Source organism: Accipiter gentilis, chromosome 12, assembly GCF_929443795.1.
Source record: "Accipiter gentilis chromosome 12, bAccGen1.1, whole genome shotgun sequence".
In the NCBI taxonomy this organism is placed as follows: Eukaryota; Metazoa; Chordata; class Aves; order Accipitriformes; family Accipitridae; genus Astur; species Astur gentilis.
This window is the reverse complement of record NC_064891.1, coordinates 20,926,780-20,939,745: the sequence shown is the minus strand read 5'-3', so window position 1 is coordinate 20,939,745 and position 12,966 is coordinate 20,926,780. Positions and strand designations below refer to the sequence as shown.

The window sequence follows — 12,966 nt, the reverse complement described above, 5'->3', positions numbered from 1 at the left end:
AGGTGAAGTTCCCAAGTCTATCCTTTGAATATTCCTTGCTGCCATTCAAGCTAGGTGGTTTTTTTCTCCTGGTCACCTTGGAAATGAAGAACAGATTATTTGGTTTCAGTTTGTAGCAGATATTACTGTTTGAATTAGCATGTCTCTTCTCAGACTTGTCTTCTCTTGGTAAATAACTGAAGTTCTTTTGATCTTCTCCTGTAGATCATGTTTTCCAGATAGATTTTTCTCAAAATTATTAGTCTAATTTTTCCCTTAAGTTATATGTTTTTCCTAACATATAATTAAGGAGTTAGGGTGCAACTGCCGAGGAGATTCAGTTGCATTGGGAGCCTAACTGCTTTCAAATCCATTATAATTCATAGCCTTATGTGTTTATAGCCCGCCAATGGAGGTTCTGGTCTCACTTATGTCTGTGTAAATAACACACAACACCACAAAACAAATGAAGCTTATCTAATGTAAAATAAGGGAATATTTCACTGCTTTTTACAGAAAAAAAATGCCTCAGTAATACATCAATATGAAATTATGTATGTAGTCACTAAACAGAAAGATCTATGCTGTTTTCTCAAATATCTAAATATTACTTCTGTTTTAGCCTCATTTTAACTATGTTCTAACAGTGCATCTGTTAATTTCACTTTTTTTTTGTTGTCTTTATAGCTTGCTGGATTGGTCTGTGGGTTTGTAATCAAATTGCACACAGGTTTACGTGATCAAGGATTTTTACAACAGCTTCATAGCGTTGGATTGCTTGTGCAATATGAAGGACTCCTTAGTACGTATAGTAAGTATTGTTCTTGGACAAAGGTCCTTATGTATCCAGACTAGAAATTTACCCAGGAGGTTCTTATTTTAACCTCTGTTCTGCTTCCAGTAATTTGGCTTATTGAATCAACAAATATTACCCTTGGGAGACAATAGGCTTCCATATAATAGCACAGGTGAAATCATTAATACTGTGTTGTCAATTCTGCATCAAAAATTACTCATTTATTTTGTTCTCAGTTTCCCTCAGAACACTAGTTGCCAGTTATTCCATGCAGAGTGAACTACGTTGTCTTAAATACAGGAGACTCCTTCCTCAGTACAGCTAGTGGAACTTTTGGGTTTAATAAAACTGTTTCTATTTGTATAGGCATTTGGCCTGACCCAAAATAGCAGGTTTATAAGGCTAACCCAAACAGCAGATTTAAACAGTTACTGACTCTTAGCCTCCACCCTGAGCACGCCACTATTAGTGATGTGAGGATAGCCTGAAAACTGTTTAATTCCTAGCTTGTTACAGATGCCATCATTTGATAGGTATTAAAAAGGGCATTTGGAGGGAGAAACTGCTGTACGTTTCAAAATGCTATGAACTAGATGTATTGGAATCCTTTCCCAAATTAGAGATTTTGACCAAAGTAGAGGGATTTAGCATTTTTGCAGCTCTTTAATGCACAGGCAATTGCAGATACTCACTTGGAGATTGCTGTCAGGCTCCCTTTTGCAAGGTACTCGTTGTTATTCTCAAAACCTTTGTCCTCCATCAGCAGGACAGTCTTTAAAAACACTCTCAGAATAGACAAAAATGGCTTTTTTAAGGTTATTCTATGCACATAGAGAGCAGGATGATTTTCAGAGGTGCTTAATACTCATAGTTATCATTTAGGCCACAGAGAATTGTCAGCAGTTCTAAAAATCAGTCTGGTTTTATGTAGGTTACTTTAATGTGGATTTAGGGCTGTGATTTTTAAATGCACGGACTGGAAAATATAATCCCTGTATTGCTTTACTCTAACCTATTCAGTGGCTGGTCTGTCTACTCTATTAATAACTTCTGTAATCTTTCCATATAGGTGAAGAAGCGGGGATGCTAGAGGACATGGCTGTCGGAATTTCAGATTTGCAGAAAGTAATGTTCAAAGTCATTGAAGCCAAATCAGAAGATTTTTTGCCGATTATAACTGGAAGGCGGTAAGAACTTTGTTTCCTGGAGCCCATGGCATGTAGTTTTAATCTGTAGCACATGAAAACCCAGATAATGGTTTTCTTGTTGATGAATTCTATTATGTGGAACGTGCAGTAGTTTTAATTTTAATGAGATGAATGTAGATGTAATGACATAGTAGGGATTTGTAAAGCTAGTACCAATATGGGCTCTGGGCTACTTTCCTGATGAAAAGCTGAAAGTTCCAATTATTAATACAAATTAATCAAAACGGTGTTTGTGTTTGCAGAGCTTCTGTTGCATTTTTCGTATATAGATCTTGAATCAAAGAGAAGTGACAAGGTCAATATTCTAACTGAAGAAACTTGGGTTTGAGTTGTCCAGAACTTGTACTTCAGTGTGACAAATGAAACTGCATTTCTAAGAGTTAAGCCTTGATTGTCTTAAGATGGAAACTGAAAAACTCAGATGCCAAAACTTAGTTGTCACTTTTGAAAAATGAAGCCTATCTTAGTTGCTGAAGATCACACAGGACATACACAACCCTGGAAATCCTTGCATAAAGCCACTAAGACATTATGCATCTCGCATAAGCACTGCTGAATATCAGGCCATAAGCTGAAATACTTCGTTAATTGTGGCTATAAGAGGGTTAACAAGATTGTTGTACAGGAGGAATGGGGTTTTCATCATCATTATTATTCTAGTCTGAAGCTCCAAATGTTTTTACTTTTGCAGAAATCACTTCCTTAATAGTATCATTATTCTTAAGATGACTGTAAATTAAATTCAGCGAAAAGCAGCAACTTTTCTAAAAGATATGTTTCCTCTGAAGGGGGCTTTCACCACTGATTTACTTAATTATTCTGGATGATTCACTCTCATCCTATGGGCCTTCCGAGAAAGGATTGAAATAAATAGCAGGAAGGCCGGAGTATGATAGGCAACACATCAGGAATAATTAAGAATAATTATGGTATGTAGATAAAACAGAAGAAATACATCCTTTGAAAGTCACAGCAGGCAAAAATCTTGAAAAATCCAGCAGCTACATTTACTGGCTTGCTGCCATTACTGCGGTACACTGAACTGTCACGCTAGGAGGTCCTCAGTTTGAAAGAGACTTGAGCTTTAAGCTGCCTCAGGCATTCTGGATTGATGGAGTAGTCAGTCTTTAGAAAGAAGAGTTACTGCCTGTGATTGCTGTACTGTACGTACTGGCAGGTAGTCACTGGATGGAATCGGTATCAGACAAAAAAAAACTAAAATCTTTAAGGCTTATGTGGAGGAGCCCCATGCCTGTTAGAGCTGTGATGAGACAGCTCCTATCAGACGGCATTGGAAGTCAACCATAAAAAGAAAAGACAGTAGAAAACCTAGTTATTTCCTAAGTAATGTTTAAAACCCCCACAATTTTTAGATCATTTTGGTTGTAATATAGTGTGGCTCAATAAACTGAGACTAAAAGACTGTAGACATGCAAGACAGAAAATTAAGCTACAAATTCTTGTTTTGCAGAGTCAGAGTATTCACTCGTAATTGTTTTTCTAGGGAAGTGCTTAAGACCGAGATTCTATGTAGACAAACAAATCCTTCCAAAGAGCGTGGCATTGACTAGCAGTGTGCTAACCTGCTGAGGTGGGTGGCTGACCGCGACCATCCAGGTGAAGTGAAGTTCTGTTCAGGCACTCAGGTTCTTTTATTACAGGCAAAAGTAGTTAACGTTTCCTTTTATAAAATTCTTTGATAAAATGTATTTGATTGTGCACATGAACTTTGAGGCATCACAGGGTTTGATGCCATGTTTTCAACATAGCCCACGATTGGACTAGCACTTAGAGCCACACTGAAGTGGTCTAAAAAGTTGTCACTTAGCTGAAGGAAGATCTCGGTAAAGTATCTCCCAGCTGAGGTGCAGTGACTGACCATGTGTGTATTTTCTTTTCTGTTACAAAGCAAAGCAAAGGTGCACGTAAACGACTTGTTTTCTGTTTATTGCAATGAACTAAGCGTGTGTGATTTCAACCAACTGCAAGTAGCTGCAGGGTCTGTGGCCCGCAGCTGCATGCAAGTAATTTTCAGAAGCCTTCTAACAGGACTGCAAGTGTTTGTCTATCTTTATATGTGATGATAACAAATATTAGAGAATAAGGCAAATAAAGTCAAAGAAAAGGATAATCTTAAGCAGTCCTGTTTAAATGAAATCATATACATTTAAATACTTAATACCTAAATTTACACAAATTGTCCTGAAAAGATGGTGTTTTGTTATTTACTCTCTGAAACATGCTGGATTTCTCCACCCTGTTTCCCTGAGAGATTGTTAAATGTTTAAAATTATGTACTGAATTTTCTTTCTCGCTGGAAAATATGGTAGCCACCTTATCCATCTCATCCCAAAATCACCTGGTGTCTCTGCACTGAGTGTAGCCATAAAAGAGAGAAACCACATGGTGATAAAATTTACTGCTGTATTACTGTTTCTTGTTTAAGTAGAAGCATAGGACCTGTAAAATTTTTGGAAAATTAGTGTCAAAAAAGTCCTCCATATTCAGTGCTTCGAATTCTTTTTCGGTCTGCCCCACCACCACCACCATCTGACCAGTACCATTCCTGGACTTTCCAGACAGCTCTCTGTCACAGCTTGATAGCCTTCTACTTACATGATCGGAAGCAGGTTATTTTCATTGTGCAATTGCTTACAGATTTTTAAAAGTTACCAAGGATTATCTCTGAGACTTCAAAAAATCTTTTGAAAAATGAAGAAAAATGGACAATGGGAAGTTCTCAAATGTTACTGATGTTAATTTGTCACACCTAAAGGTCAGCATTTCTCAGTGTCCTTTCACACACTAAAGGATTTGTAGTGATTTTGGGAGTGTGAAATGTAGCAATGCAGTGATTTGGTGGCATTTTGGTTCAGTAGCGTATGCTCTTTGAATTAGACTAAACCAACATTTCTTCTCAACCTCATGAAAGCACTTCATCACAGAAAAATATTCTGGTAGCACTTGATAGCAGCTAGGAGTGCTCACATGCAGGCTGAGAATGAATGCTGCTGTGCGAAGATCATTTGTACGGAGTTCTTTACTGTCATCCTTGCTAACTCTCCATTTCCTTCACGTGGGTTACTTCATTAAATAAAACACCAACCAAATAGACTTATCTGGGGAATAGAACTATTTCTTCCCCACCACCACCCCTTTTTTTTTTTCCCCCCCCTCCATTCAAAACCGATAACCCCCTCAGTAGGGAGCATCTGGCATTTGCTCAAAGATCACACACTAGTTCTAGCCTGTACCAAAGCATACGCTGTTGTCCTAGCTGAATGTAGTTACATTTCAGTCACAAGTCTGCACTGGATCCATTTTATTTTGTTCTCAGATACGTGGGCATGATAGAGGTTCAAACACCACCACTAGCTCTTCTAAGCTGAAGCTGTTTATCCAAACGCCTGCTCTGAGATAGTGCCACTCATCCCTCCAGCTTGCCAAGGGTGTCAGAGCTACTGCAGAAACTACCCTTTTTCTTCAATGTTTTCTGCCTTTTCTCCCCCAAATTCTACACATGGGTAATCCAGACTGTATTTCAATTCTTTAGGAAGCACGTGATTGATTAAAATAAGGGTTGGAGGGACTTCATGGTAGATTATTTTTGAAAGGTTTTTAATCCTTATTAAAGGATTATTTTTAAAGGTTTTAAGTTTCCCATCTTAAGTTTACATGCAAAAGTTGTGTGACTTCCTAGGCCTGGTTTCTGTAGGTAGGGTATAGATCCTCCTTCCCTCCTGTTGCTGTAATACTCTTCCTTCTTGGTGGGATACCAAATGTGCAGGAGAGAAAATTTCAATCTTCATTATCAGTTGGCCCTCTTTGAATTATTAAAATGCCAGATCCTGGAGATAAATGGATTTGCTTCTAGTCTGTTCTTTTATTAGACTGATTGCTCTAATAATGGAAAGAAAGCTAATAAGAACTAAGTTAACAGCATGCCATTGTTTCTATTGTGGGGTCAGGCATCAACCCTCAAAGACAGGTGAAATTCAACTTTAGGGTGTCACGTGATCAGAATTTGGACTGGCAGCAAAAGTAACATGCTTTTTCATAAAGTCAGACCAAACACAAACATAAAACCAGAACTGTTATATATCATATCCCTTGTCCTAAAATAGGATTCATGTTTGCATAATGAGCCTTCAATTATTATCTTCACAGAGGCAATTTTGTTATTGGTGATGCTTTCTATTCCCAGGGAGAAAATCCAGCCACTGAAGAAAATGGGAATTTTGCTGTGGGTTTTTTGGTGAAAGGTTTTTGCTCATATTACATTTAGAGTGGATACAGGATCAAGTTGTGACTTCTTAAAGGAAGTTATTTTTGTAACTCAGCAAGATGCATTTTAAGAGTTGAGGTGTTCTCAATGGTATTTTGGTAGCAGAAGACTTTTTACTGCTTTCATCTTTAGTCCTATTTTCACTTCAGTAAAAAAGCCAGTATCAAGAGTGTATAATTATATATACCTGCCTTTTTCCATGTAGCTTGGTTACATTCTTAAAACAAGCAAGCTGAATCGTCATATTTTATTGTTCAGTACAATTAAGGGGAAAAGGGGGGAACTGATTTATAAGTCTACATGTTCTCTATAATTTAGGAAGGTTATAATTTCAAGCAAACCAATCAATATTCCTATCCTTCTTCTTCTTTTTATTTTTCCTAGTGAACATTACATTATAGAGGTCCAGCTTCCGGCAAAGATGTTTGAGTTGCTGCCACAAGAGATTAAAGAAGGAAAGCTACTTCGCATGTATCCAGTACTCTTTAATGTTGGAATCAATGAACAGCAAACACTTGCAGAGAGGTAAGAAGAAATTGTGTTTCATTTTCTGTCCAACTATGCCGTGCTCATGCAGGATATCTCTCAGGACTAAAAATAAATCTTTTTTGTTACTTGCTCTTGGACCACCTCACATTTGACTCGGTGTGTATTTTAAAAAGTATTAAAGGAAATAAGCACAAGCTATGAAGCAATGCAAAATAATGAAAAAGTGCAAGTGAAGATATGACCATATGCAGGACTATTTCACACAGTCAACACCAGATTTCCTTTGGATACAGATATAAAATGGATTTCTATTTCACGGATGTAGAAGTTTGTTCATATACAGTACTTCGGCCTTCTCAAACATGAATTTGAAAATTTGAAATTCTTATTATCTTAAAGGTGGCGTTGAAGATGCTGGACAAGTCATAAGCTAGAAAGAGATGATTTTTCTCAGCTTTTTAGGACTTTTTTCCAGGGTTGAGGAGTGGTAGTTAATAATAGGGAATGCATTAGTAATATGTTTGTAGAAACAGGAAGGCTGATGTTAAAGTTCTGATGTGTTAATATTACTCTTCTGAAAAGATTGCTGGAAACTAATTAATTAGTACAATAATAGTCGAGGTTTCACCAACCTCTTAATTTTCTCTTCCAAGAGAAGGGTATGTGTCAGTCATGTTAAAATACCAAGTTTGTGCAATGCTGAAACTGCAAGATAGACATCAACATTGAGAGAACTACTTTTTTTTTTAAACTGGTTTTATTAACAGAGCATCCAAGAGACACAATACATACCTTTAGATTGCATTCACTACAAACTCAAAACCAAAAGCACAAGTGTGACTGGGGAAATAGAGGGAGACAGTGAAAACCCATTAACCTGTACAATAGGCGAGAAGTTAAGCACAACAGGAATTTCATGTCCTGTTCTTTGTAGACAGCAGAGTAAAAGCAGTCTATTAAGGAAGACTTCTAAGGAATGCCGTCAGGTTGCTTTGTGGATGTTTATGGGAGACTTCTCTGAGTTATGAGTGGTGATGTGTGAGAAAATTTAGGTAGAAAATTGAAGTGGGAGACATAGGCTGAATCAGAAGGCAGTAAAAACTGATATTTTACTGATGAAAGAGTTGAGTAGTTGGTTAGAGAACTTGAAACAGTATTGAAAATGAAAATAGCTTATTCTTGATGCCATAAAGAAGGGAAAAGTGATGCTGTGAGAGGAGTGACATGGCCAACGTGGTAACACACAAACCCAACAAAATCAGTCATGACAATTGTGACTAGGACACATCATGTTTTTCCAAAATCAGAGAAAAGGAGTATGCAGTAACCAAGAAGCAGGTTTGTGAGAGCTTAAATGGGTGGGACAGGCAGGAAGGACTGTATGTTACAAATGTCCTGAAGAAAGATTTGACAAGATTTAGAAACAGCCCAGATATATGGGGACTTGATAGATATCTATCTATATATCTTAATATCTATATCTATCAAGCAAATCAAGTTGGATTTTTCCATGCAGAAACAGCTTCTCTGCATGCACTTATAGGCGTAAACATTAGACATAATTCAAATTATTGCTTAACTCCTAAAGCTGCACATTTGTCTTTGGGATTGGAAACACTGCACATGCTTTTTGGTAGAAAATATTTCTTTGTGGGGAAATGAACATGAGACTATAAATACAGTTTTGTGATAAATTTCTAGAAAACGTTACTTTGTTATGTGCAAACATCTCTTCTTTCACTGAAGCCCAGTTGAGAATATATCTGATTTAAAAGAAATATTCCCATGTGACAGTGCAGCAATGGCTACTGAGGAAGTAGCCAAGTGTTCTTGCTCTTTGGCTTATTTAAATATTTGATTCCCTTCTGCATGCTGTAGCAGCACATTTGGTATCATCTGATTTATGTCCCCTTTTCTTTACGTGAATTTCTCACTCACCTGTCCATGCCTCCGTCTCTGTACTACTCCTTTTCTTTTTCTGTCTTCCTTTTCTTCATTTCAAGGCTATTCTAAAGATGAGTTGCAAAAACTTGGCCCTAACTGCCTAAGGGACATTCCCATCTTTATGTTCATATCTCATAGCAGAGGTACCCGGTGTTTGGGGGTTGGTTTTGGGTTTTGGGGGGGGGGGGGGGGGGGGGGGGTGTTTTGTGTTTTTTAGCCTGTGTGAAACTTGTCTGTTGTAGAAATTTTGGTCTCGGAGAGAGAGATATTTGCCTATATAGCTATAGTCAGTTTGTGGATAAGTGTAATGGCATCCTGATGTTGTCTGGGTTCTCTGTGGGGTCCAGAATAATGAGGATTTGGGTGATGTGTTCCCAGTAGACTTGACTGCTGCAAGAAACCCCAGCACGTGCTCCTGAGCCAGCTGCAGCACTGTAGAGCGACTGCTGAGGTCTGTGTGCTGCAGCAAGCTTAGAGGCAGATGACTGAAGCCAGCTAGCCTGTGGGTCATAACTCTGTGAAGCTTAATGGTGAAATCACTGCTCAACAGCAGAGAAATGGTTCTCTCATTAGTTTCAGATACAAGAAACCAAGATAACTAACAGCTCAGGAGCAGCGTAGGGCAGAAAGGGCCCAGAGAAGTAATCAATTTGACTATTTATAGCAACTATTCTCAGATCAGAGCAGAAATTAGTTCTTCAGAAGGTTTTCCGCCTGACACTTGCATCTTTTCCGTCTTGTGTGGCTTCAGTATTGTCCAGCTCTGGTAGAAATTAATATAGCTAAGCAACGGCAACAGTAAGAGATGTAGGAGTCGGTGTTCTCTGCCTGTGGTGCTGTTTGAAATTCCCACAGAGAGCCCTTGCATTTATTCAGGATTTGTGAAGGCAAAAAGATTATGTGCTTTATTGAATGTTTGTCTGTAAATGGATTACTTTGTCTGTAAGTTTTTGGAAGAATTATCCATGAGTGATGACCTCATTCCCAAATATTAGTTCCAAAGCACATGATTAGCAACTGTACATTTGACAAAATCTAGTACATTCAACACTAGAAATCATTCTGCAGGATAATTTAGCTTTGGGCATTTTTTTCATCATTTTATTGTGCTTTTTTATAGGTTTGGAGATACCACTTTGCAGGAAAACATTAACCAGGAAAACTTAGAACTCCTAAAAGAATATTACAAGCTATTTACAGAAAAAATGCCTCCTGATTGTGAGTACAAAATAATGCAATATCCAAATGGCTTTGAAAAGGTTTGATAGGTGAAAGATTATAAGAAAGTAATATTAGCACAATATTAGCGTACAGCTTTTAGATTTAGGTCTCAGTCCCATAACTTGTTCCATAAAGGTAAACACTTTGTGCCTGTACACAGCCCTGCTGAAGTCAGTAGTGACTGCAGCCCCCACAGCAGAAACTACAGGGAGAGTGAAACAGAGTACTGAAGAACTGAAAAGCTCTTTTAAATTATTAGTATAATATGCTTTTTACTATTTTAAGTAGAGTACAATCTGTACCTACTACATTTGTGCAGAAATACTTGGTGGGAATTTTCATCAGTTACAGCCATTCCCTCCATTCTTATTTTGAAAATGTATTAAGGTATGGCAAACCACTGAGAAACCTGCAGTGCAAATACACACCATGAGCCACATCCTAATGTCACTGATATGAATAACATGGTTCCATTAGAATAGGCCCTATATTCCAATTTTGTAGAAATTTACTATCGTAAACATTACTGTTCTGTTACTCGACTGTTGAAAGCAAACACTGAAGAGACCATTTGTATCAATCTAATCCTGTTAAAGTAGTCTTAAGGCCTAAACTGTATTCCCAAATGTTGCAGATTTTACAGACTGATTTTCAATAGCTTGGGTTTAGGTCTCTGCTCCTTCCCCCTGGGTAAGGGTGGGTGTGTGTGTGAATCTTTTGAATCTAAAGATCTGTCACCCTTGAGGACACGTGTGACTCCTCATGGTGAATACTGCTGGTTAAAATCTCTTGCAAAGCTTCTGTTCTCTTACAGAACAGCCTGTATTGGTTACTTTCACGAATTATCCATTACATGCACGTACTTGTAGTTATACCTAATGTGTCACTGTATATGTGTACATGTTTATCTTTTATAATGGGATGATTTTCATTTGTTGATAATTTTGACAGAAGTGAAAGCTCTGTTCCTAAATGGTGGGCAGTATGCCCATCCATCCACTTGCATCTCTAGGATTTCTACCGAGAAACTCATACAAAAAGTTAGTAATTACTTTAGGGGGACCCTGCCAAGAAAGCATCCTGAAAAACTAACCTCATCTGGGGTTAGGTCTAGCAGTGATCTGCTACCTCATAAATGGATCTGATTATATAAAAGCAAAAATTTGCATGCAGATCGTATTGGCTGCTTTTCATTAACAGAAACTAACCTTGTACTGTCTTCCTGCAGAAGGATTATTAGTGAGCCGCACAGTCTCCCTGGACTTCTTCCAGACTGTGCAGGCTTTTGAGAACTACTGTTGTCTAATTCATCATGTCTTTTCTGGTTATTATTACCTTCTTGCTTTTTTTCTACCTCTAAGATCTGAGTCTGTTCTTTGTCCAAATTTTTACAGAGCACAAAGCACCTTCTGGTTCCATTGCCCTTCCCAGTCACTCCCTGGCATTACACGGAATCACTCTTTTGGCTTGGAGGAATGTGTCTTTTAAACCAGTTCCCTGGAAAAAAAAGTTAAGCTCTCCAAGTTGTTCAGCTGGGGGAGGACTTCAGCTCCTCCCCTGTTCCCCCAGCTCTGTGCTCAAGTTCTCAGGAAGATAAATCTCCATCCAAGCTGGCAGCATCCCTGGCATTGTAGCCAAGTGAGAGCCGTCCAGTACTGATGGCTCCTTGATGGTTTTGTCACACCTTTCCAGATAGTTTCCTGTAGTGCCAAATCTGTGCTACAAAATAAGTGCAGGACTCTGTTCACAAAGCTGTTAGTTACAAATAGCGCTCATAAAGCCAGACAGAATTTGAGGACTCACAGCCCTGTTGGCCGGGCTGTTGCATCCACCATCCTTAGGCAGCCTCACCTGCCTGCTGCTTCATTCATATATTCCATTTCAAAGAATTCAATTTTCCACTCCCATAAATGTATTGCCACCTTTGCTATTAGTTTTTCTCTCATCTCTATAATTCCCATTGCCAATAATATTCTAGCTTTCTCTCTATTCCCTATTATTGAAAGTCTTCAGCTGCATGTAACTGCATATGCCAAACACTGACTTGCTATCTTCTTTTAGATGAATATGCACTCTGTCACTCATCTGTTTCTTAGTCTCTTTAATTGTCTAACTGGAAACTCTGAAAACAATAAACAACAGTGTGTTCCCAGAAAGATTCCTACAAAAAATGCCAACCGAATGTAGTTCTGGTTTATGCACCAAAATAGTACTGCTTTTATAGAATAGTTAATGATGTTAAGGGTACAAAAATGTACGATTGTTGTTTAGTAGTACATAATTAATTGAAAAGAATGGCTTAGAACTCAGTTTAAACAGCTGAAAGCATAAAATCAGAGAAACCTATGTCGCAAGTGATATTCGGTGTTGCTGGTTTGATACCTAACAGCCCCAAAAACAGCAGTATCATCCCACGTGAGAAGAGGGATGCATGCAAGGTTTAGAAATCCTGCAAGCAAATGAAGATTTTTCTTCCATAGCATCATAATGCATGTAGCAGTACATGCATTTTCTACATAAAGTCTAGGAGTCTGTTTTGTACTTCCCCTTATAATGCATGAGAATTATTTGATGGCTTAGTACTGTTTTGTGACACAAGGAATTTAGGCAGTCGATCACATCCAGTCAAGATGCAGCTCATTTGGCAATACTATAAATTAGGAGAATCTTGCTTTACCTATGGTAAAGTCATCTCTGAGATGATGCCTTTTCTCCTGTGAACCAAAGGAAAACTGCTTTGGAGCAATAAAATGTTTACCTAGTGATACATTCTCATAATCTGGAAGCATCTTCTTAGAGTACTCATTGTATGCTATATATTTTAAAGAAACAGATGTAGGATGAGTATAATAGTCTAGCAGGTTGTGATGTATTTTTATATGCTCTGCATTATCTAATTGTATGATCAGGAATTGTAATACACAGATAAAACAGTCCTCATTAAGACTATTACAAAACTAGATTGAATGTACTTTTTCTGCATTTTTTTTTCTTTTTGGCAGCACAGTATGAGGTAAGGCAACTTAGACATTTTTAGAATAGTT

The 12,966-nt window shown here is 37.9% G+C and overlaps 1 protein-coding gene across 6 annotated transcripts in view; it reads left to right on the top strand.

Moving 5' to 3' along the window:
• The window catches only part of INPP4B (inositol polyphosphate-4-phosphatase type II B), a 345,020-nt gene that overhangs the window by 290,727 nt on the left and 41,327 nt on the right, over positions 1 to 12,966 (top strand). For all 6 annotated transcript variants that reach the window (XM_049814712.1, XM_049814711.1, XM_049814713.1 and 3 more), the window contains 4 exons: positions 667 to 790; positions 1,845 to 1,962; positions 6,653 to 6,793; positions 9,822 to 9,919. In XM_049814712.1, coding sequence (XP_049670669.1) covers positions 667 to 790; positions 1,845 to 1,962; positions 6,653 to 6,793; positions 9,822 to 9,919 — 481 coding nt within the window. The remainder of the gene's footprint in view (positions 1 to 666; positions 791 to 1,844; positions 1,963 to 6,652; positions 6,794 to 9,821; positions 9,920 to 12,966) is intronic.